The 26748-nt window shown below is 36.4% G+C and overlaps 1 protein-coding gene across 1 annotated transcript; it reads left to right on the top strand.

Annotated features, from left to right (window-relative positions):
- The first annotated feature begins 60 nt into the window (after window positions 1-60).
- ormdl3 (ORMDL sphingolipid biosynthesis regulator 3) lies at window positions 61-16148 on the top strand. The gene is made up of 4 exons (XM_026914612.3): window positions 61-460; window positions 2580-2779; window positions 5141-5292; window positions 8290-16148. The coding sequence occupies exons 2-4, from the start codon at window positions 2606-2608 to the stop codon at window positions 8423-8425; spliced, it is 462 nt and encodes a 153-aa protein (XP_026770413.1). The 5' UTR covers window positions 61-460; window positions 2580-2605; the 3' UTR covers window positions 8426-16148.
- Window positions 16149-26748: the final 10600 nt, after the last annotated feature.

Here is a 26748-nt window from a genome sequence, read left to right as displayed (position 1 = left end):
TCCGAGCCAATTAGAATTGAGTTTTTTTTTTTCCACCCCAAGATCAAATTGCCATTTTTGTAAGCCTGAGCCCAGGAAATGCTGACGCTCAGCTGTGCAGTGGTGCTGTGTTGTCAGCTGCTGCTCGCAGAGGAACTCAGGCACTCACACCTTTTCTCTTTTAATACCACAATCCACTCACTCCATCTTTATTATTATTATTACTGTCACGAGAATAAAGCGTCGCCATGGAAACCGCGTGTGCAGTGAGGACGAAGACGTGACCGGAGACTCTGCAGAATAAACACTGAGTCTGAAATTATAATAACAACAATAAAATAATAATAATAATAATAATAATAATAATGATAAAACTCTGCTGATATGAAATAAGCAGTTTACACTGATCACACACTGATTATTATTATTATTATTATTTTTATTATTATTAATCATCAGTCACCAGAAGTCAGCTTTACTTGTAAGTATTTCTTTATTTCTAATACCTGACTCCATACTGTTTCCATGCCAACTGCCTTTCAGAAGGTTTCCATTTTTAACAGGAGTGTTTACTGTAAAGTTTCAGGAAGAAAGTTTGACAATGCATGACTTTTTGAAGCATTAAAAGATCTAAAGTTTTTAAGCACGTGTTTCTTTCTTTTCTTTTCTTTTAAAAAAATAATTTATTTATAAATAATATTTATAAATCATTTTTTTATTTCTTCTATCCATGTATGCATTATTTATTATTTTATGCTTTGTCTTATTTTTAATATTTTATATAAACCACCTTAAATTATTGTTATTATTGTTTTATGTTTTATTATTATGTATTATTATTTATTATTATTTATTAATGTTATTTATAAATTTAATATTATTTATAAATAATATTTATAAATATTATTTATTATTTTTTTTATTATTATTTTTTGTTTTATTATTATTATTATTATTATTATTATTATTATTAATTGTAGAATGCAGAATAATATTGTTCACGCCCTCTAACACACTCTTTCCCCTAGTTTGCGCGGCTGGTTGTTTATTTTAGCGCTGAACTGCTTTATCACGTGGAAGACTGAACCCAATGTCCTGGTCTTATCTTCAGGTCCACTGAGAATTTAAAGCGCTGGACGACTCTTGCGACATCTCATTTGTTTTACTGCAATCTGTCCCAAGATTAAAACCCGCTCCAGAATATCTATAATAGCTGGAACGCTTACTTTCACCTCACACTCATCTCTTCCGTACAGCAGTTAATTAGAAGTTGCTAAAGAATGCACCTCAGGCCTGTAATGTCTGATGGTAAATTTAATGCTTGTGGCTTACCAGTAGTGTCGGATCTTGGATTCAGACGTGAAAAATGCTTGAGGAATTGTACAATATTTAATTTTCTTTTTAGAGGATTTATTAGGGATGTAGTCAAGACCGCCATCGTCGAGGACAAGACCAGGACAAGCTGAGATCGAGTCGAGATCGAGTCTTAAGGAGGTCAAAGCCAAGTCAAGATCGAGTCCAAAAAAACCGTCGTTACTTCAGCTAGTTAGCTTCATTCCTGCATTAGACTGTTTTCTCGAAGAAGGAATTCTTCTCAGACGCTGTGGTTATGAAAAGAAAAGACAACACGGACATTATTTTTTAACTCTCAGTCAAGTCCAAGACACTACTAAGCAAACCCAATACCAAATCCGAGTACAAACACCAATAAATCCAAGCCAAATCCGAGTACAGAAAACATCCTGAGACCAGACTCAAGTCTAAAACTCGAACGTTTATATTAATTGAGTATAAATGAAAAATGAGTGCTTGTGCTCCTACTAAAAAACTTACATTCGATTCTAATGTTTAATAACCACACTGAAAACATGTAATCAAAGTCATGCAGTAAAGTTGCTTTAATGACAAAAAGAAATCTGAGCTCATAAAAAATTCAAACACCAAATGAGCGTGATGTAGCTGGATTTAATTTAATGCCATAGAAATGAAGTCGTAAGAACATGTATGAACACCTGACCCTTAATCCTTAATCCTAACCTTAAACTTTATAACTTTTGAAGTGAGGCATGACTAACACAGATTCTTTATAAAGTATTTTTTATTTGACATAAATTCATTTAACAATACTTTTAATGGATTTTGTTGTAACTGAGCAGAATAGTTGAGTCTTGTGCTAGGACCCTACAGTAGCAGGTCTATGGAGGTACAGAGCTGCCCCTTGTGGTCAAAATTGGTATAACATACTAGTGGTTAGTATTTGGTTCCCCGTTTTTTTTTACTCTGTCTAAAAAAGGCTAAGGAGGAAAAAAGTCCGCTGCCCCTTGTGGTTGAAGTTGGTATAACACGCTAATTGTTAGCTACGTTTTTTTTTTTATTTTTTTTTTACAGTTTTTCAACAGTGAAAAACTCATTTTTATGCTTTAAAAAGCTACAAAGTTAAAGCTAATGGTGGAGTTTACTTTACTCTGGAACACATTTTATATTTCTCACCTGCGAGAACTAAAAATAAATGATGCAGCCTTTGTATCTTCCTGTCTGTTAATGATAGTGACCTGTATAACCATCTGTGTCCTTCCTGCCTGTCTCATGTGCTGCTCTAGACGTCCTTGCTTTTTTTATCATCACGATGAACGTGGGCACGGCGCACAGCGAGGTGAACCCTAACACACGTGTGATGAACAGCCGGGGCATGTGGCTGTCCTACCTGCTGGGCATCGGCCTCCTGCACATCATCCTGCTCAGCATCCCATTCGTCAGCGTGCCTGTGGTGTGGACACTCACTAACCTCATCCACAACATGGTGAGAGACACACACACACACACACACACACAATTTCAGCATTATGTTGACCTGCAAGGTCTCACTGTCTGCAGTAGTTTAGTGTCAGTGAGACAGTTTGATCATCTGGTCATGTGACCTTTCAGAGCACACACAGAATATTAAATAGTCATGAAATGGCTTCTGAGCTTTGAATTGATTCTGTATGTTGATGTATTTCCCTCCTAAACATGAAGTCAGAGTGATTCCCTGTTGAAGTGCTAGACTGATTTTTCACAACAGCCAATAGCATACGAGATACGCCATGCCACACCCCCTGCCCAATCTAAACAAAGCTGACAGTAGCTTAGCTAACTAGCTACATATGGAGAACAGTGACACGTTTAACAAGAGACTTTTACTTTCTCTCACTGATGGAGAAGGTTTATACTGTAGAGTGAGACACGCCCCCTTGGGGCGGGGCATATCAAATCTAGAGAGCATTTAATTGAAGGATCATAAAAAATTGCACAAATATCAATCATCAAAAAAATTTCCATCATTTTCTCAGAAGTAATGAATTACAAAATTAAAATGAAAATATCTCCAAAGCTATTTTTGTATTTTTTATTCTATATGTAACGTCGTATTGGTGTCCACAAGACAGGAACAAAAAGCACTATTAAAGAATGCTAATTCTTTATTTCAGAGGCGCTTTAGATATTTAAGATATTTAAGATATTCATTTATATATTACAGATATTTACAGATTGTTACTTATATGTACAGAGTGGTTTTGTCTGATATTCTTAAGAAATTTTTAAATTAAACTAAAAGTCTGAAAACCCTCCAGAAAGCTTTATTCTTTATATAAAACATTATATATATAAATATTTCTATATTATTACAGCATGATTCTCAGGACTTACTTACAGTACTTACTGTCTGACAACATTTCAGTATCCATATTGTCATAAAAAGTTAATAAAATTTATTTTAAAATTATTTTTATTTAAGCACCCTGAAAATGAACGAATGTCATTTTTAAGTGAATTATCATAATCTTTCAGTAGTTTTACAGCAGTATTCGATACTAAAATAAAAAAATACATCTTTAGTGACACTGAGATCAAAGAAAAAAATCAAAGCTCAGTTGAAATTTGTATTTTAAATAAAATGAATGTTAGTAAATTATATTAATCAGCCAAATTAGCAAATGTAGAAATTTCTAAATATAACAATGGAGTGCTTTTTTGTGTGATTTTGTCACCTGATTCCGAAGTGGCTAAAATTAGAGCCTTAAAGTGCAGTCCTCATAGGAGTTTCGATAAGATTTCATAAATCATGTCACTGGTGTGATCAAAATATCTATAAAAATTTGGCCAAATGAACAAATGCTGATCTTTAACTCAGATAATTTCACAATGTTGGATTTCGCAGTCAGTGTGTGTAATATAATCATCTTGTAATCATGAAGCCTGAATAATTATCTGTTTAAAACTATAAGTTTTTTTTATTCTTGAATAAAAATGATAAAAACCATTTTTTCTGCTGTTTTAAAATTCCTTTTCGTCCTTCAATTAATTGTACCTGCATCTTGCTTTTATGTTTTTGTTACACAGCCCTGACAAATATCATTTTGGGACAATTATCTGTCATAATGTTTACAATATAAAGTGAAATTGTGAAATATTTTTAAATAAAAATAATATAGCTGTTCATGCAAACTCTTTTAGAAATCACAGGGTTGTGTAGTTCGTTATTGTGGAAGCGCAGAAATAAACTACTGGATTAACATTACAGTTTTACAATTGAGTGCAAAAGTTTACACCCCCCTCCATGCTTTCTGGGTGACAACAAAAAATAGTTTGGTATTTTTTTTTTTAAAAAGAAAATAAAATCAACAGAAAATCCATATGATAATAAATTGTCCTGTTTATTATCAGAATCAGAATCACTTTTATTGCCAAGTGCCGTGGGTTTACATGTACAAGGAATTTGTCTTGGTGTACTCGTGCTTAGTAAGAAATTTTTTTTATACATATTTTTATATTTGCTAAAAGAATAAGAAAACTTAATAAAATACTTTTGTCTTCATTTTGTCTTAGAGACACACACTCCTTTGCACTGTGGTGGGATTATTTTCCTTCGGTACAGCTGATGTTCACATGGAGTAGCTCAGCAGGCTTGTCCTCCACTAAAGACCACCTGTGAAAATTCAGCCATGTTTTTCTTGCTGACTCAGCGTTTTTGGATTTCTGTTGTTAGCTGAACTTTGAGTGTAAATATGCAGTATCTGTGCCGATGGAGTGCCTGAACATGTGCTGAATAAACCTTTGATTTTTAGGCCAAAGGAGGAGATAAGCCTGGATTGTGTGTGTGTGTGTGTGTGTGTGTTTGCAGTGCATGTATCTCCTGCTGCACACGGTAAAGGGGACGCCGTTTGAGACCCCAGACCAGGGCAAGGCTCGGCTTCTCACTCACTGGGAGCAGATGGATTACGGCGTGCAGTTCACCGCCTCGCGCAAGTTCCTCACCATCACACCAATTATACTGTGAGTGTCTTTATTCTCCATCCTCGTTCTCTTCCTCCATCCTTCATCCTCATTCTCCATCTTCCATCATCCTCATCCTCCATCCCCATTCTCATCCTCATCCTCATCCTCCATCTTCCATCATCCTCATCCTCCATCCCCATCCTCATCCTCATCCTCATCCTTCATCCTCCATCTTCCATCATCCTCCATTTCCATCCTCACTCATCCTTCATCTTCCATCCTTCATCCCCATCCTCATCCTCCATTCTCATTCTCCATCTTCCCTTTTCCATTCTCATCCTCATCCTCATCCTTCATCCTCCATCTTCCATCATCCTCCATTTCCATCCTCACTCATCCTTCATCTTCCATCCTTCATCCCCATCCTCATCCTCCATTCTCATTCTCCATCTTCCTTTTTCCATTCTCATCCTCATCCTCATCCTCATCCTTCATCCTCCATCTTCCATCATCCTCCATTTCCATCCTCACTCATCCTTCATCTTCCATCCTTCATCCCCATCCTCATCCTCCATTCTCATTCTCCATCTTCCCTTTTCCATTCTCATCCTCATCCTCATCCTTCATCCTCCATCTTCCATCATCCTCATCCTCCATCCCCATCCTCATCCTCCATCTTCCATCATCCTCCATTTCCATCCTCACTCATCCTTCATCTTCCATCCTTCATCCCCATCCTCATCCTCCATTCTCATTCTCCATCTTCCCTTTTCCATTCTCATCCTCATCCTCATCCTTCATCCTCCATCTTCCATCATCCTCCATTTCCATCCTCACTCATCCTTCATCTTCCATCCTCATCCTCCATCCCCATTCTCATCCTCCATCTTCCATCATCCTCATCCTCCATCCCCATTCTCATCCTCATCCTCCATCTTCCATCATCCTCCATTTCCATCCTCACTCATCCTTCATCTTCCATCCTCATCCTCCATCCCCATTCTCATCCTCCATCCTCAATCTCATCCTCATCCTCCATCTTCCATCATCCTCCATTTCCATCCTCACTCATCCTTCATCTTCCATCCTTCATCCCCATCCTCATCCTCATCCTCCATTCTCATTCTCCATCTTCCCTTTTCCATTCTCGTCCTCATCTTTTATTCTCCTCATCCATCATCCTCCGTCCTCATCCATCATCCTCCGTCCTCATCCTCCATCCTCAATCTCATCCTCATCCTCCATCTTCCATCATCATCCTCCATTTCCATCCTCCATCCTTACTCATCCTTCATCTTCCATCCTTCATTCCCATCTTCATCCTTATCCTCCTTCTTCCCTTTTCCATCCTCATCCATCATCCTCCATCCCCATCCCCATCCACATCCTCCATCCTCATTCTCCATCTTCCCTTTTCCATCCTCATCCACATCTTTTATTCTCCTCTCAGCTTTCTGAGAAACACACATGTTTTCTCTCCCGTGATGCTGATTATTCAGGCTGCCTTTGCTACATGAACTCCTTAGTAAGTGTGGAAGTGCTGATTTAGACTTCCTGTGACGAGAGCAGCTTTATTTAGGAACAGACGAGCAGCTCCGCTCTTCTCCTCGTCCTCTCTTTCACTCATCTACCTTCATGTATTGCTGCATATAATTAGACACCACATGAACCTGGATGAAGATAAAACACTACTGCTGTCCACTTTATTCTTTATGGAGGTAATACAGTATATGCAACATTAATAGAATAGTCCAGTGTTTCACTTCAGCATGGAGAGAAATGAGCAGAACCTGAATTTACTAATTATTTACTGAATTTACTATTATTACATAATTATGAATTTATAATAAAAAACATGAGTATGGTGATGTCACTGAATGTGAGAATCTTAAGATATCTGAATGTATGTTGTTACTATCCTTTGTACACGTTTCTGGTCACAAGCTTCAGGATCTTAAAGGTTGCAATCTGATTGGCTGTCTGTGTTTCAAATTTTTCAATACCACGAGACGTGATATAGTCACTGGATTGGAAAAAGTTCAGAGCATCATGTATTTAAACGTTATATAAGAGTTTGGTTTGAATCAGTAAGGTTAAACGTCTACTGCAATGCAGGCGCAGGCGAACTCGAAACATCTGTTTAGTAACCATGACAACTGCAGTTAGGATCTCATGTAAGACAATAGCTATATAAAGAATGAAATACTTGGGTGTGTGCTGTTGTGGGAAAATAATTAATAATGGTGGTGTGATTAGCACTGGGCGATAAGATGATATATTACAGATATATCATGATAAATTGTGTTAAGATATATTTTTGAGATATTGCATTGCAGATATTTGAGATATTTATTTATTTACTTATTTACATTTTTAAAAATAGCATTTATAAAGTCTGATTAGAAGCAGCTGATTTGATGTAAAAATGTACTGACAATTTGTTAAATGTATTTTTATTTATTTTAGAAATTTATTCAAATTATTAGAATGTACTAATTTTGTAAATATTTGTATTATTATTTTATATATTTATTATTATTTTTTAAAAATATTTTTAGACATGGTAGACAAGTAAAAGGTTTCATAATTTGCACTTTTTTGCTGGCAGTTGGTTACCAAGCCAAAGTCATGGTACATGTTGCGTATCATAAAAATGCCTTCAAGTATCATGATATGAACATTTTGTCATATCTTCCTCACCCATTAGTGTGATGTGGCCCGACATGCAGCGTCGTTACTGTAACCGTAAAAGGTATAAGAGGAATACAACCCTTCAGGGTGTTGTGTTGCTTCACATTAGGTGCATTTCCCATACCAGCATGCTCCTAATGTGTTTTACTCTTCAATTAATATCATCTTTAGAGTTATGACAGTCCCCAGAAGGAAATGTTCCTGTTCTGCTCAGTTATTATATCAGAGTAAAGTGATACACCATTCAGAATAGCGCACAGTGTCGTGCTGTGTTGGGTTCGATCTCTGTTATTCCTCTCATGTTTCTGTCTTCCTGATATCTGATGTCTTTTTCTCCTTTGCTCTGTCCTCTGTCCTCTGTAGGTACTTCCTCACCAGCTTCTACACCAAGTACGACCGGGTCCACTTCGTCATCAACACGGTGTCTCTGCTCACCGTACTCATCCCCAAGCTTCCTCAGCTGCACGGAGTCCGGCTCTTCGGGATTAACAAGTACTGAAGATACTTTCCTCTCGCTCCCTGAGCCCTGCGCTCTCGAGTCGAATCCGTCTTCGATTCAGAGGTTTTTGATGAAACACAGCAGGCTTGAGATGTTGAGAAATGAAAGAAAGAGCAACTTTGGCACGAGTCACTTAACATCATGTTAACCGGTCACTTGTGTTTTAACGTAATCGGTTTCGAAGACTGATTGTGAGTGAGAGCTTGTGGAGGTGCCAGGCATCAATTTGACCAGGATACAGTACAAAAAAAATTGATGGAGTTTTTTTTTTCTTTCTTTTTTTCCCTGGACCCGAGTCTGTTTACGCTCAGAATTCTGTATGTTTTCGAACCCAGGTGCTGTCCTGAAAACTTATCAAAGCACAGGAACATTAGTGTTACGGTACCATGAGCCCAATAATCCAAGCACAAGATCAAATACCATATCTGTGTGGAGAAACAAGAAAGAGAGGAAAAATAGTTCAAGTCTAATTCCTTCCCTTCATGGACTTTACATAGCAGTCATGTCGTGGATGTCTGTGTGATTAGCTTTTAGCTTTTCTAATTCCCTCTCAGTCAAGTAGGTTACTTTAACTGAAATAACAGTGTTTGATTTTGCATTTTATTTTCTTCCTCATATTTCTAGTGTCCTGCTATGTCGTCTATTATTTGCGTATTTGTTCAAAGCATGACAAGGGGCTACTCTTAATTTTTAATGTTGTTTCATTTTTAATATTTTATTCTGTCCATCAATACACCACACTTTAGGAAACAGTCCACGATGCATCAGTGGATTATTTAATCCCGATTCTACACTCCTGCCTCAGAAACTTTGGGGGATTTTATCTCCTTGATTTTAGGTTAAGCTCAACGTTGTGACGTATTGTAAAGTCAGAGGTGTCCGTGCTTTGTAAAGCCACGATTGGTCGTACGGATCAGGGCAGCGTCACACTCTCTAACAAAAACTAGAGCACCATATTCCAGGAACAACTCACTGTAAAATATTTTTAGTAACCAGGACAAATACAGTTAGGTTCAATCATTTAGGACAATAGCTATGTAAGGAATAACACACAAGGGGCTGTGTTGTTATAGGAAAATAATCCACGATGTGTTGGTGTGATGCGGCCCAACGCAAAGCGGAGTTCCTGTTACCACCTTGAAGTCGATTATTTTCCTAAAACAATTCCTATACTACAGCGATTTGCCAATGATTACAATTTTTAATGTATTAATAAGTCAAACATCCTACTTTTTATCCATTTATAGTTACCTCTAATGTTATGGAATGTCCACAAAACAAGTTTGTCACTTGCATTATAGTAGCTATAAACAGTCGTTCCCTCACCAGCTTCTCTTTTTTTTTTTCTCTCTCTTGAAGTTAATAAGACAAAAAAAAACGCAGCTCGTCTGTTACCTGTTACAAAGTGTAAACTCGTCTGTCTGAACACTTTCCTGTAGTGGAATTTTACAGACGGTTACAAAGTGCTGATGCTGGAATCTCCTTCTATAATAAAAGTTTCCTAATAGAAATCCTAATCACATGAACAATTAAACTTTTTTCTTCGTTAAGTAACAACACATTTTTAAAATCTGTTTATTAGACTTAGATTATGTGGAGTGTCCATCACTCAAGTCCTTGTGAGTTGTTACTATAGAAACGATCATGGATTGGAACATCAATTAATCTTCTCAGTCGAGAACTCAGAAGTGCTGTGGTATAATACAAAACAATTCCTGTGTTTCTATCTTAACTCCAGACAGAAAAAGAAGATTAGAGAAGCTACTCGCCAAAATCCCCTAAAAAAGTGTCCTAACTTCAGGACAACCCATTATGATGGCCTATCTTCTATAATGTTTTCATTTATAACTTTAGCAGAAGGATGAGTGCTTTCTCTGCTTTGTGTTAGCACAACATTAGCTTGCTAGCGTGCCATGATTGGTTAATCACCGTTCAGGGGCGGGGTTTAGTATTGAAGAGTATGGTCGTTGAAAATCTGACCCTAAATCATCTTTTAAGCACATCTAACTCAGTAAATGAGTATTTGCCATTGATCATATCGACTTGCTGGGATTTCAGCGTGTGTGAAAGCAATCAGCTCCCAGGGGTTGGGCTTCGAATAGAACTGTGAATGCGATTGGCTGAAATGGTCACGTTACTTCCTGTTTCAGATTTCACAGTGTTGAAGGAATTCATAGTGTGGTCTGAAACAGAGAAGGCATTTAAAATAAACACATTTTAGAATAAAAATATTATTTTAATATATAAGCGCAAAAAAACAAACAAAAAAGTTGATAAATGAAATATTAATTACTTATTAGTTAGTTACTTATTTAGTGTTAAACATGTAGTTTAAAACAAGTAAAAATCATTTCGGTAGAATAACTTTTTTAATTTTACAAAAATGATTAAAACGGCATAGCAGATCTGCACCTTTAAACTTATTTTAAATAATGCCAGAAATTGTGAATGTAGATGAGTATAATAACCCAAATAGCCCAGTATCACTGACACTAACACCAGCTAGCCGGCTAGTTAACTGCTAGTAAACTAGCTCACGTTTTTTCACAAGTCCACACGAGTGGGATTTCTGAGTCTTCATTTGCGTCATTTTCTCAGTGATTTATCGAACAGCAGCCATTTGTTGTTATAACAAATAAAACTTTGTTCATCACTAACATTGGCTAAGATGGCTTGCTAGCTAGCTAAACACAAAATGTCAGAAACACATAAGGCAGCGGCGTAAGCCAGTTGGCTTATTGTTACGACCTGGTCTAGGGCAGGCAATAATGCAGAGATGGCGATCCACAGCTAAATCTCATTTTGCTAAACTGTGTGCACAAAGTAACGTATGGAATTCTGCAATCAAGCCACGGTTCAGATGGAATACAAGAAAGCATACTGCGATTATGAGCCCAGAATCAGTCCTGGGTGTGGACGTGAGCATTCAGGCCACAGAAGGCAGCATTTTAGGAAAAACATCAATTCAGACATGACTTAATGCCACGCTGCCTCCAAACACAGCCCAAGAAGGAAGCACTGTTTACATATAGACAAAATTCTGCGAGTACCACATTGTCATTTCCTGTTCTTGGGTGTGATTAGCATAAAGCTGTAGAGTTTAATTAGTGACATCACAGACTGATCACATATCTAGCCCAGCCCCCCAGATCAGTTTTAACCCAGTGTGTAGAGAAAGTCTGATTTAACAAAATAAGAAAATTAGTAGCAGATTTGATCTATATAATCTATCTAATCAGCATCAGTATCCAAGAGTTAATAATTTAAACATTATGGTTTTTAATTCATGGTTAAGAATAATAACGCTCCCAGAATCAATAGTGAGTCTTGTAGGTAAACAGCATTTCCTACGCATTTGGTTAAAGCGGTGTATGTAATCTGCTTAACGCTGTTCTGTCTGCTCTGGCAGCACACATCCCGTTTTAGCAGTAAGACAGAGAAACACAGTATTTGTGAACAGGCATGGAGGTGGGGGTTATTTTTAGATTCTGGCTCGAGTCGTATCATTGGCCAGTTTCTCTTACTATAAATAGAGATGCTTTTTTTGTCCTGTTAAAGCAGAAACGGTGAATTTACCCAAACCAGGCTCTCGGTTTCAACTCTTTCGTTTCAGACCGTGCATTACAGCAAGCTCAGTAACGGGATGTAGTGAGTTTAATGGTGGGGTTAGTGGTGCTGTCTGATAGTGACGTGACCACTACCTTTAACACAAACATGTGCAAGGAAGGGAGAGAGAGAGAGGGAGAGAGAGAGAGAGAGAGAGAGAGAGCAAAATCAGTGTATTTATAGTTATGTTAGGCTGCTTTAAGCTAAATTCATAATAAGAAATCACATAAGAATAAGCTAGAATATGGCAAAAACTGAAAATCCTAATAGCAGAGTGAAATATGTACATGTCCATACATTTTCATATGTGAAAGAAATCAGTGTTATATGACCATCATTATTTCAGTAATGGACTTAAATTAAAATTCCACTGTTTGTACTCATAGGACATTTTCAGCACAGTGTTTTAAAATGAACTGCACAGAGAACATGGAAATGTCTTAAATATCTCACAGCAAACATTTCTAATATTTCTCATTATGAGATTATTATATACCGAATTATTTATACATAAACAATAAAACACTGCAGGAAGAGCTGCTACAGGAAATAATTCACCCTAACAGCACATCCTGAAATGGTTTATTTGTCATTTATAGCACAACAGTTTGCCAACAATTACATCATGCGTGCGTTTTACCCATTTATAGTTACATTTAATGTGTTTCTGTTCTGACTTAGCAGCTATAAACCGTCGTTTCCTCACCAGCCTCTCTTTTTCTCTCTGTTGAAGTTAATAAACACAGCTTTCCATTTTACTGAGAAACCACAAAGTGTAAACTCGTCTGTCCTGGAGATGTCGAAAAAGTTACAGCCTTACCTCTGACTGTAACAAAGCGCTGACACTGGAGACTCCTTCCATAAATGTTAAATAAATTACACACATTTTTTCAACCATTTATGTGAAGTCCCTGAAAATTCACTGTTACTATAGAAACAATAACATATCAGTATAAAATGTGATTTGTACCTGAGCTACTGTCAGTGCTGCTGTTATAGAAAATTAATCAATACCCTCTGACCAATCACAATCCAGAATTCAACAGTGCTGTGGTGTACACTATAGAAACATTATCTTATTCTACTGGTAAATCATTTTGCTTTTAGAAATAAACTTGAAATAATCAGAATTCTAATGTAATGTCATGTAATATAATGAAGTAAAAGAAATATAAAAAAAATCATTATATGCATTATTTCTTATATAATAATCTCATATGAGAAATGTCTGGGAAATTTGCTATATTGAAGACATTGTTCACTTACGTATTTTACAGCGTGTTTTTAAAAATCAGTGATGAAACAACGAAACAAGGCTGAGGTCGAGACATAGAGCTGCCTCGTCCTCAGCAAATCGGAAGTATAAAAACAGTAAAAAAAAATATATATATATATATATAATTTTTATACTAAAAAACTCCTCGTGTTATTTTATACATTTCAAGAATATTTGTCATCACTAAAATTTATTTTTAGATGTCATCACTAAAAATTAGGCATAAAATTGGTACTTATTAGATTTATTTAGTATTAGTATTTTGCTTATATTAGCTTACGTGTGTTTTTCTGCCAGAATTTAGGATCTGCAAATTATATACACACCGCACTTGCAGAACATAACAATTTGAAGTGAGTCCCATGAGCATCCTATCTATAGAGTTTATACAGTGTGGTGTGAAGAAAAAAAAAACAGTTCTGTGGGTAGAAACTCCTTGTTGATAAAAGAGGTCAGAGGAAAATGGCTAGATTGGTTCCAGCTGCCAGGAAGCATATAATAACTCATATAGTCGCTCTTTACAACCATGATGAGCAGAAAAGCATCTCAGCATGCACAAAACATCAGACCTTGAGGTGGATGAGCTACAACAGCAGAAGACCACATCAGGTTCCACTCCTGTCAGCCACGAATAGGAATCTGAGGCTATCATGGGTACAGACTCACTCACACTGGACAGCTGAAGACTGGAAAAAGACCACGTGATATTTCTTTTCAGTCTTCAGCTCTCCAGTTTGGGTGAGTGTGTGCCCTTTCATATCCTCTGAACAGCTCTTAGATTATCTCAACATCGGCTATATGTATTTTATCTGATTTTGGTGATAATTTTCTTTTTACAACCCACATTTAATTTGTTAACTTCCTGGAATTATAATTTATATATAGATAAATTATAAAATAGGCATACATTTTCATTTTTTCCCCATTCAAAAACTATTGGGGGTGAATACTTTCGCACTCAGCTATGGTCCTGTGGAACTGAGTGTTAAATAAATGGAGCGTTATGTTCATATACTTTTGTAGATGTATTTATCATGTTTTAAAGAATGTAAGCTACAGGAGAACAATTGGGATTTTTACTGCTTCAGTTATACTGTGTATTCTAACATCTTTCACACGCACGCACACACACACACACACACACACACACGCACATACACAGAAGATTATTCACATTAACAGCGCAGGTGAGAGCCAGACTGATGTCACACAGACCATTTCCATGGAATTGTGTTTCATTTACACAGAGAGGGAAGGAAAGAGAGAGGGGTGTGTGTGTGTGTGTGGTGGATTCTCCATTTCCTGATATCCTTGTGGATTTTGGAGAGAATCAGGAGTGAAATCTGAACCAGACACTGGTGCCTTTATGACTGTGGGACGCTTACGACTCCAGTGCAGCATTCCATTCTGACATATATCATGGATATAATGGTCCTATTTTAAACACAAAGCGCTCGGCCTGGCCCAAAGCACAACGTCCATGATTGCTGTGAAATATACATCACTTCCTGTGGAATTTTCTCCCTGCAGGTGCTGTTTTATACTGAGCCCCTAAAGGGGCAAGATGAGATTTTTTTTTTTTTTTTTAAATATTTTTGCATTCCCTCGCAATACATTTTGCATTCCCATCTCTGTAAAACCCTTCCTGTATCCAGCTCATTGACAATTGAAGGTATATCACTTCATTTCTCACTCATAGACCATATTCTCCACTTACAATACATCTATCTGTACGTGTAAAGCTGTCTGCTGTCCTGTAACTGATCACGAATAATAAAATTATGTATACCATAACAATGTAATGCATAAAGAGACTAAAGCAAGGATTGCACAGGAATGCAAAACTTATTGTGAGAAAATGCAAAAAAAAAAAATATATATATATGTAAAGAAATCTCATTGTGACCCTTTAAGGGCTGGATAGCTTCAGACCATTTCAGGAAATTTCCGTCTTTATATTTTGTTCTGTGTTGCACAAATTTACTGTTAATTACTGTATTGTGAAAAGCAAGAAATGAACTGAAGCACATAAATGTTGGTTTTTGATATTATAGAGATAATTAAACACTTAGAATAAAAGTTCTGTCTGCTATAATCACTTCCTGAATAATTCTGAATTCATGCTTAAGCAGGAGTTGAACAGAGAGTTGCAAGAGTTGTGCTTCTCTGGAACTATTCTGCGATTTATACTACTTCTATATTTGTATAAGTGAAGAATGCGCACAATGAAGAATGCACACTTCTTCACCTATAAAAAATGTATTAGCAATAAACACATGCTGTGGTATAAGAGCAATAAAACACTTCAGGACATTCTGTTATGGGAAAATAATCAACATCAGGGATGTAACTGTAACTCCACTACATCACACCACCCTGTCATTGATTATTTTCCTATAACAGCGTGTGTTTATTGCCAACACATTTTTTTTATTTATTAAAGAAGGACACATCATACATTTCATCTGTTTATAGCTACTTTTAAAAGTTAGTTCCTGTTATCACTTTTGTTATAGCAGCTATAAACAACGTCGTTCCCTCACTAGCTTCTCATGATGTTAATGAGACAAACAGTTGGAGCTTGTCACATTAATGAGGAACTTTACATAACTGTCACGTAACTGAGGAACTTTACTTGGTCACTGCATGTTCATGGTGTGCAAAAAGTACAAATGAAGAAAGCCCTTGGGTCCAAACTTTTCACTCTTTTTCCCTGAATATGTTGACCACTGAATCCAGAATGCACCACAGAGGGAGTGACGATATTTCTCAAGCTGTAACTCATTAAAAATTACTTGCAGGAGAATTTATACAAGAAATGTGTTGTTCAAGAAACTCCAGTTAATTCAGAAAAACATGTCTATCCTACTTTCACTCCTGAGTTTATGTACATTTCCTAATAAGGACACTGACTAATCTGAACCTTGGCTGATCTTCTTCAAATCGTATAATTTCTGATGAGTTCCTGTGATTTTATATACGGGTTACGCTGTCAATTTTTATCCCTTATTATTTTCAGTTACGCATATTAATGAGTTGATAAGAAAATCTAAAACAAATCCATAAATTAAGACAAATAAGACTAGCCATTCGCCTAGGATAAAAAGTAATGGCACCCTATAAAAGGAGGAAGAGCTAGTATGTGTGTGTGTGTGGTAGCTGATGCGCTGCAGTGGCTGAGCTGCATTACTGGAAGATTTAGTGCACATAATACTTAGGAGGCGCTCTTTCACTTAGTCATTTACAGCCGTCTGTGAACTTTGCCTTTTATGTAGTTTTGTGGGCATCTCTAAGCGGAAATTTATGGCTGATTGCCATTTATCAACATAATCGTATGAGTTCAAGGAAAATCAGTGAAAATGTGTAAATCTGCCAGGAATATTTTTTGTTTTACACACAATTTGACTGATAGACATTTGGTTGTGTGCATTAAATGTCACGATGTATCACATTTGATTACCGGTACGCACATGCCTAATTGTGAGCCCATGAATACAGTTGCCGTGATTATGGAAAGTACATTTACAAGGCAGTAGTCATATTTGAGCTTTTATGTCTGCTTATGATTCTCAGAATAGTGAAGCACAGTGTAATGACACATTAAGGAAAATATTCCAGTTTCCGTCCTCTCTGTAATATTTCCAAATAGACGATCTACAGAGCTTGTAGACAAAATACTGTAACGCAACATGCACAGAGCTCCTGCAGGAGTAAAATTTCCACCAGCTGACTAGGACCTAGTGTGAGATAGTGGGTGAAAGGCAAATGTTTGTGCAATGACGTGTTCTTCAGCATCAGTGAGTGTAATATGATCACAGAGCCATTACCCAAAGCCTCAGTCTCGTGAAACATTGAGTGAGAGCGAGATCTCAGGTGCCTGCTGTCTTTCACACATTATCACACACAGCACTGGATTTCTCACTCCATTATATACAGGATTAACTAACTCCAGCGTTAGTTTTTAAACCCTCCAGCTAATCTGATTTCAACCTGTCTGTGTGTGTGTGTGTGTGTGTGTGTGGTTATGACAGAAGAGAATTTCAACGTTTCCCTTGGAGTTCAAGTTGAGAAACAATGGCGTATTCCTTGAAATGTGTAAATGTTGGTCCAAAAGCCAAAAATATGGAAGAAAGCAGTGACAGTTTCAGAAAGTTTTAGCAAGATTTAGTAACGCAACACAATTATTAACACAAAGGAAAATGGTTCAGTCCCAAGAACCACTTCATGTTTTACTAATCAATATTCTAATTACCCTGTGTCATGAACTTGAGCACTTGGAGAAAATATTATGCAAGTTATTAAATTTTGTACAAACAGTGTTCCAAACACTTCTCGTTGATTTGAATTACTTAACATGTCTTTACACATTTTTCTTTTTTTTGCTCCTGAAGGTGTGCAAGATTTTTAAGAAGCCAGGTTGGTCTGTATTGATAAGTCCATATGTAAGTCCAAACTATATTCGCATTTAATTATAACTGCTGCTTTTATCTATTTTTTTTCACCTGTATGTCGATGCTATTGCGGACTAGTGAACACGTGATCAAAGCACAAGGGACTTTTTATATTATTATTATTATTATTATTATTATTATTATTATTAAATGACATGAGGAAAATGCCTCATGCTAAAAAAAAAAATTGGCAGTAAGTAATTTAATCACAAAATGACTCATAAGTTGTAAACGGTATGAAATATGGAAATATATACTCTAATAATTCTAGCAAACTTAACAACACGTGCTGTAGATTAGATTAGCATACTCTCACGTTACACTCACAGGAAACTTTGTGAATCACACAACTGCAATGTCTTTAATACTAAAATGTGTAGTATGATTGGATGGAATGAGTAGAAAGAGAATAAAATGGTAACTGATTGATGAAGTCCAGCTTTTCTTTTTTTTTTTAGGTTTAGTTCCTGTAATGAGGTGTTGAGACACTAGGGGTCAGTACAGTCATAGCGCTCTCTCTCTCTCTCTTTTTCTCTCTCTCTCTCTCTCTCTCTCTCTGTGTGTGTGTGCGTGTGTGTGTGTGTGTGTGTGTGTGTTTCAAACACTCCTATGGGTTTAGTTCTGCGTTAAAGGTTACTCTGTACGGGACGTTCCCTGTACGAAGCTGAATTGTGTGAAAGGGTTTTGATCTGAAGCCAGTCTGTCGTTCTGTATAATCTGTGTCCAATCGTATAAAAGAAAAACCCAGATCCCTCAGACTGGACTTTTATTTTTCAATACTATTAAAGTGGTGAGGTCACCAGGTGAAGTGGACCGTTTAAGATTAGTCCCAGCTATTTAAATGTCAGCAGAAATAGCTTTGTGGTTTCAGCAATAAAACATTTAAACCATCCTGAATGAATCTCCTGTTTATAAACTTGAACAAAAATGTAACTGTAATTTTATATAGTACACAGGAATTTTCTGCAGTAATTTAATGTACTAATGTTATACAGTAATTTTATATACTAATTTTATGTGGTAATATTATATAGTAATTTAATACACTAATTATATATAGTAATTTTGTATTGTAATTTAATATACTAATTTTATATAGTAATTATATTGTAATTTCATATACTAATTTTATATATCAATTTTGAACAGTAATTTAATACCCAAATTTGAGATTTTTTTACTTTTATATTGTGTTTTTAATAGCAATTTTATATTATAATTTTGTATAGTAATTTAATGTACCAATTTTATACAGTAATTTTATGTTGTAATTTCATACAGTAATGTTATATAGTATTTTGTACAGTAATTTAATACACACATTTTATAGTAATATTACACTGTAAGGCTGTTCAACATGGCTGCCAGTGAGTATGGCTCACATTTTACACTTTATTATCAACATATAATCAACAATAACACAGTATATAAATCTTACATTCATAGTGCATTAAGTCTGTCTTATGTAGCATGCATAATGCATATTTTATGATGCCTGGCATGAGCCTATATCAATACTCATACATAGTTCTTTATTTAAGCATCAGTATGTGACTGTTGTATCTGTTCATAAGCGCAGTGTAGGCAATGCAAGTTATAATGCATTATAACATACACCTTTGGGTTCTCAAATTGCATTTATATGCATTTAAGTATATAACATGAGAGAACACTATGCCAGGTTTTTCTTATAAATGACAATGAAATTTCTTCTTAATACATAACACCTTATGAAGTACTATAAGCGCACTTTAGAGGGAAAAAACAACAACAGGAAGAATTTTCTAATGCTCTATCTATATGCAATACTTGAGAGAAACTCTCTCAGGAACTTTTTTTTGCTCCAGTAAAACTCTTCATATGTTTAAAGTTCTTATGAGCAGATATTATAACTCATTATGTCACTCATTTGACATTACACAGTGGAAGTCAGAGGTTTACATACCTTAGCCAAATACATTTAAACTCAGTTTTTCACAATTCCTGACATTTAATCGTAGAAAGCATTCCCTATGTTAGGTCTGTTAGGATCATGACTTTTTTAAGAATGTGAAATGTCAGAATAATGGTGGAGAGAATGATCTATTTCAGCTTTTAGTTCTTTCATTACATTCCCAGTGGGTCAGAAGTTTACAGGTTTGTAGGCCTCTTTGCTCGCATACGCTTTTTCAGTTCTGCCCACAAATTTTCTATTGGATTGAGGTCAGGGCTTTGTGATGGCCACTCCAATACCTTGACTTTGTTATCCTTAAGCCATTTTGCCACAACTTTGGAGGTATGCTTGGGGTCATTGTCCATTTGGACGACCCATTTTTGACCAAGCTTTAACTTCCTGTCCGATGTCTTAAGATGTTGCTTCAATATATCCACATAATTTTCCTTCCTTCTATTTTGTGTACCAGTCCCTCCTGCAGCAGACATGATGCTGCCATCTCCATGCTTCACGGTTGGGACGGTGTTCTTCGGATTGCAAGCCTCACCCTTTTTTTCTCCAAACATAATGATGGTCATTATGGCCAGTCAGGTCAATTTTTTTTTTATCAGACCAGAGGACATTTCTCCAAAAAATAAGATCTTCGTCCTAATGTGCATCTTCCTTTCAGGTTATGTCGATATAGAACTTTTTTTCCTGAGATTTTGGCTGATTTCTTTTGATTCTCCCATGATGCCAAGCAAAGAGGCACTGAGTCTGAAGGTAGGCCTTAAAGTACATCCTCAGGTACACTTCCAATAGACCCCAATTAGCCAAGTAGCCTATAATTGGGTAATTGCCTAAAGGCTTGACACAATTTTCTGGAATTTTCCAAGCTGTTTTGAGGCACAATTAACTTATGTATATCCAAAGTGTACATACACTATGTCTGAAGTGATATAGTCAATTAAAAGTGAAACAATCTCTCTCTAAACAATTGTTGGGGAAAATTTCTCATGCACAAAGTAGACTTGCCAAAATGATAGTTTGCTAATAAGAAATCTGTGGAGAGGTTAAAAATGAGTTTTAATGACTTCAACCTAACTGTATGTAAACTTCTGACTTCATCTGTAGTCACACTGTGTACTCATGCCTTATACATTTATAAATATGCATGTAGCTATAGCTACTTTATGAGCATTTATACTTAAATGTGCCTATTCCAGGCTTTGTAAGGATTTGTGTATTATATACAGTATAAAGCACATTATAACTGCTTTATAACCCTTTATGAATTCATAATGCATTACGAATACGGTATTTATAGGATGTAGAGGTGGGTGATATGACAAAAACGATCATATCATAACACTTGGAGATGTTTTCTATTTAAAATATATGAAAAACGTTTATGTCTACAAAAAAATGAAAACTAAAAAAGATCAAAATTAATAAAGGAATCATTTTAATAAAAGAGTTTGTCATTGCTATTAAAATTGTCAGAAAAAGTTATCAGGATACGTGTGATATTTCAGAAAAGTGTATTGTGACATAATTTATGCCAGTATCAGTACTATATTATCATGTGCTAAGTGTGACCTAATCAACATACTTAGTAAGTGCATTTAAATTTTTATACAATAGCGTTCACATGCTCATCTATTTGATGTTACAGTGAATATAAACTAATGACCTGTAGCAAAAATCTTTTACTTAAAACATTCTTTACAGAAAACATATCTCCAAGCACAATGTATTTAGTGATTAAAAGAAGTAAAAAAGTGTAAAAGTGTAGTGTTTGTGCTGAATCGAACAGATAAATGTAAAGCGAGCATTGATCGAGCTGTAATTGTGTTGTAATTAGCCCGCATCAGCAGTGTGTCTCCGAGGCAGCAGGGGGCTCCATACACCAGACTTTTACACTAATCTGAAGCGACATCTGCTTTCTATAAATAGCGCTCGCTTCTAGGTAAAGACTGCTGGCCTGATTTTCTTCTTTTTTCCAAGCTTTAGTTTGCTCTGTTCCTTCAGCACTGGCTTTAACTGCAATACTGTGTCCTTTAGCTGGTCTGAAAAACTTAAAAACCTGGAACAGTATGGACGTTTCGGATATATATTTTTTTTGAGGAGGGTAAAAAGTATGTTTTCAAAGCAAATATAGACACATTGTACAGTTACTAACCTTCAAACAAATCAAGGAACAGGTACAGTGTAATAGAAAAGACATAGGGACAGCCGAGTGCAAAAGTTTACGCCCCCTGTGGTTTCTGGGTGGAGCAATAATTTATCAACAACCTGGTGATTATAGTAAACAGATCATTCTGTAGTCATTAGATGATTTAAGTGAAGTGACTTTTTTCTGAAAGGGTCTTATAACTGAATGATTTTTTAAATTTCAATACGTAACATTTTATGATGTGCTACTAAGTGCTCTTCAAACCTTTTCAAAATTTCTCTTCAAAATTTTGTTTTTGAGAAAAAAGGAGAAAAATAAACATTCTACATATTGCAATCCAGACACATATCTAATGCATGACTGGCGGCTGAGTGCAAAAGTTTGGAGCCCCTATGATTTCTCAAAGAAGAATAAATAATAATAAATAAAAATAAAAAAATACAACAACAGAAACAATCCAAATTATAAAGGAAAATCAGGAAAAAAAATCTGAGGAAACTGTGTCTCAAAATGAAATGTCCTGAGGGTGTACAAACTTTTGTATTTATCTATAAGCTATGAGTGTTTAAACTGAGCTCTGTGTTTGATATCAACAATTTCAGATGAAAAAAACATCTTTTGTCTTATATGTTTGTCTTTATTGCTCAGTTTTTGGGCTTTAATTATGATAACCAACTCAGCAACCTCTTTCTCTCTTTTCCTTTTAGTGGATGTGTCAAGCTGCAAACATCAACTCAGTCAGCTGTACTGACCTGCAGCTGAGATTCGTGTGTGTGTGTGTGTGTGTATGTAGGCAGAAAAAAGTGAACATCATGAGTTTTAAAACTGTACCTCTTCTTGCAGAAGTGAAATCTCTGATTTTATTCGCATTTAGAAGCAGGACGTTACATAAGGCCCTCTTTGAAAGTTTAGGAAGTGAAATATAAATGCATGGCGGCGTCTTAAAGCTCTTGGTACTTTCGCAGAAAAAGTGAAAGTGGCAGCAGGAGGGATTACATTTCCACACATTTGAATAACTCAACAAATGAGGACTATGTGCGGAGTGTGTGTGCCCCCGGTGCGAGGGGCCGGACGCAGCAGTCACTCGTCCCACGGGCTGGGGGCAGATGTCCTGAACGGCGAGGTTGTACAGGGTCGTGATTATAAATAGCACGACCCCCTGATGTTAAAGATGAGAGATGGATCTCTCCAGGAAGTTGGTGTTATTGGGGATAACTGCGGGTTTGTAGGATGTAGAACAGGGGTAACAGCAAAATCAACATGTCAGTATGGTGTCATTGTGGAGAGAAAAAAAAGGGGAGATTTTTGACTCTTTATAGCTGTTTATGGCACACATAAAAATTGGCACGCTCTATGAACATGCTCTGTCCTAAAACGCAACATCTAGTACTCGCATAAGCATTTCTTTAGGAGAAAAAATATTGGCACCCCTCATTAATATAACAAAATAGTCATTATAAAACACGTGACTGAGTTATTTTGAACATAAACATATAGGGACACTGTATAGTTTTATTGGTAACACTTTTTTCTAGGTCATGTGTATAATGAACTATGAATACATACATATCATAACACATTAGGCACATTGTTATAATTATTTATGAACACACATCATGAACACTTTGTATAGAAATCGTCAGGAAAATGCAGTAACATGTTCCATGAAAGCCATATGTATAATGACCTATGAATACATTCATTACCTGTTATAATGCATTCATAAGGCATTATTTACATTGTTATAATTATATATGAAAAGGCATTATAGTTTATAGCAATGTTTATAATGCATTTATAAATTGTTAACAGAATGCATTATAAGCAGGGTTTATAACGCATTATGTCAACACTGAAGAAAAGCTTCGCAAATGTCCAGACCTTAATTTCTTTGCTATTGGCGATTTAATGCTTATAATGCATTATCACGTTCTAAATGACTTGCATAAATGATTATAACAAAGCGTATATATATTGGCACCCCTACCATTAATATACATTGAAGCCTCTATTGGCGAGGATAAGCTCACCTCCTGCAATGTCTAACAAGATTGCAGACACATGTTTAGGATCTTTACCCAAACATTTCCAGTTCCTTTGTTTTGTATCGTGTGGTTAGTGAAGGCAGGACACACGTGTGTAAACTCAACGCATGCTTTATTAAGGACATTCCATGAATCGTTGTCAGAGTTCCAAGCAAAGGTCAGAAGCGCAGGCAGACAGCAACAAACTAGACGGGGAAAACTGGCGAGGGTCAAAACCAAGAAATAACACACATGGGAACAGAAACTAGAAAACAAAGCTTGGAGTTAGTGCTAGAAATGTACAATAAAATTTCTCAAAGGTATTACAACATGTCAGGTTATAAATAGACAAACTAATCAAGAGCGAAACACAGAACACATGGACACTAATAGGGAACACACCAGTGACAGGAGACAGGGTTAGAACAGAGAGAAAAGCATGCAGCAATGTTGTTGTTGCACTCAGAACCACACTGTGCATAATTCCTGACAGTATGTCCTTAGGCTTGTTTACTTCATAAGGTTCAAACACAGACACTAAGATAGCTGTTGCAAAACACTGACTTTTCTGTGTCGAACTGGGTTTTTTTGGCGGCTTTATCTAGAGACAAGTCTTAACATCCTGGCAGAGGCCCATAGTGGTGTGTGTCAAAATCAAATACTTGATTTAGGTGTTTTTTTTTTTTTTAATTGGGTTTATTCTCTATTATTTTGAGGGAACTTTATTAATTCAGTTTTTCTTTTCACTTTCTGGTGGAAGTCAGGTTGGGAAGTTCAGTCCAGACTTCTTCACAGATTCCATCACCTCCTGGAAGATTCCCTGATGTTCCCAAGCTGACTGTGAGATATAATCTCTCCAGTGGGTTCCAGATTCAGCACCAGTGACTGATCCAGCACTAGCAGGAGACGACCAGGAGGCATCCAGCCACATTACCTGGCTCATATCAATTCAGAAGAGCAGTGGTTCTACTCTGAGGCTCTCCCGGACTCCTCACCCTATAGCAGAGAGTGAGTCCAAGAACCATACTCACCACTTTATTCTTTCAGTGTCACTACACACAGCTCGTGATTACAGGTGAGGATAGAAACGTAGACTGACAGAGAGCTTGGTCCACACCCTGAGCTCCTGCTTCACCACCGCTGTAACAATGCTGACTGATCCAACTCTCTTTTTCCATCACTCATGAATTAGATCCAAGGGTAGCATTTCTTTTGCAGAAAAATGGTTTGGCATTACTGTGTTTGGATAAATAAAACTACACAGCATTCTTATATATTTAAACTTCAAAATACTTGTTGCACATTTTCTTTTTATATATTCAATTTTGCTCATTTTCCACAAAGGGTGCCAATAATTCTGTAACTATCTGGAAAAGGAACTACAAAGAGTGTGGAAGGTTAAAATGGTTAAAATCGAGGTTGCAGAAATGTCAGTTGTAATGTTATCCTGTAAATATAATTATATATATATATATATATATATATATATATATATATATATATATATATATAAACAAATGAAACACACTCTTTAGACTACTAGGCCTGAGTATGAAAGACAGAAGAGGGAGAGTCAGAAATGTATTAAATTAACATTTAAATCTGTATATTTCATATAAATACCTGAGCGTTGGTTTTTGCGTAACATTTGAATTCCTTGAATCTTTGTGTTTTATTGGTTCATGACTCGGCGCAGGATCCCATTAGTCCTCCTGTAGAGTGTGATAGAGTCGAGAGATCACGTTACTTCCTCTGCTGCAGACGGTGATGAATTAATTTAATATCAGCTTGATGAAAAGTGTTGCCTCTGCCACGCGCCTCGAGGGTTGAATTTAATAATATGCTATCGACAGGGTTTTATCATATTCATATCCTGCAGTTGATGTTTGGATTGTGTTATTATGACGACCATGTTATAACCTAAAGGAGTGCTTTAAATATATCGCTTACATGCAGTGGGGAAAAAGGGAAATTATTAGACTCTTTGTAAGCACAGTGATAACATTTGCATGAACAGAGTAATTAGCAGATTACGATCTTACTGAAGTGTATTTAGAGGTTTGTCACACTGTTAGGAAACTGTTTGTCATTAATTTGCTCCACAGCTCTTATTAGATGCTGTGGTCAACACACACACAGGGATGGTTCTTTTGTTCTGACATGTCCTGGCAATGTCGTTACACACCTCTCTGGTAATTAAGCAACAGTCTAGCTCCTTTAACACACCACATGAGCTGTGTGTGTGTGTGTGTGTGATTACATTGATTTCCGATGCTTTTAGTAGCTTGGGATGAGAAACAACTCCAGACTCTTTGCCGTGGCACCCCAGTGTGTGTTTGTGGGTCAGCACTAACACCTGCCTGACCTCCGGGTCCAGAAAAATCCCACACTGACCCCAGCTCAATGCACGATCAATTACCCTCCAGAGGCATAAACAACTATTTATTACCCACATTCCTGCACCAGCCCAAATGCCAAAGTCAGGTCGTGGTGGTTAATCTTACTTTTATAACTTTGTGTGTGTGTGTGAGATTCAGGTCATATTGAATGTCAAGTGTATTACTTTTCCACAGCTATAGGCTAAAATACTGTATTCACGTCATTAAAAGATGTACATGCTGTATATCTCAGGGGACCTCCAGCGGTGTGGAACATCAATCTTAGCACAATGTATTGGGTCGCCAACTTGCGTGCAAAAGATACACTAATATTTACATGGGGAATGTTGCACATATTCAGAGACGGGTTGAGAGACGGCTGTTCATTCAGAATATTAAAATCACCTGCGTGAAGTTCTGAGGTTGCCAGATATTTCTTGAGTGGAAGTGTCTGAAGGCTTTTTCACCACATTTAAACGCAAGCACTTGCCTTTAAACCT

This window comes from Pangasianodon hypophthalmus, chromosome 12 (genome assembly GCF_027358585.1).
Source record: "Pangasianodon hypophthalmus isolate fPanHyp1 chromosome 12, fPanHyp1.pri, whole genome shotgun sequence".
NCBI classification, from domain to species: domain Eukaryota; kingdom Metazoa; phylum Chordata; class Actinopteri; order Siluriformes; family Pangasiidae; genus Pangasianodon; species Pangasianodon hypophthalmus.
Note: the sequence above shows the minus strand (reverse complement) of the source record. Positions and strands in the feature narration are given on the sequence as shown.

Bases quoted from the DNA above. Each gene is read 5' to 3' on its own strand.
- ormdl3 (XM_026914612.3), top strand. From the start codon at position 2,606: ATGAACGTGGGCACGGCGCACAGCGAGGTGAACCCTAACACACGTGTG. The intron at 2,780-5,140 runs GTGAGAGACACA...GTGTGTTTGCAG, and splicing joins CTAACCTCATCCACAACATG to TGCATGTATCTCCTGCTGCA. The intron at 5,293-8,289 runs GTGAGTGTCTTT...TGTCCTCTGTAG, and splicing joins ACCATCACACCAATTATACT to GTACTTCCTCACCAGCTTCT.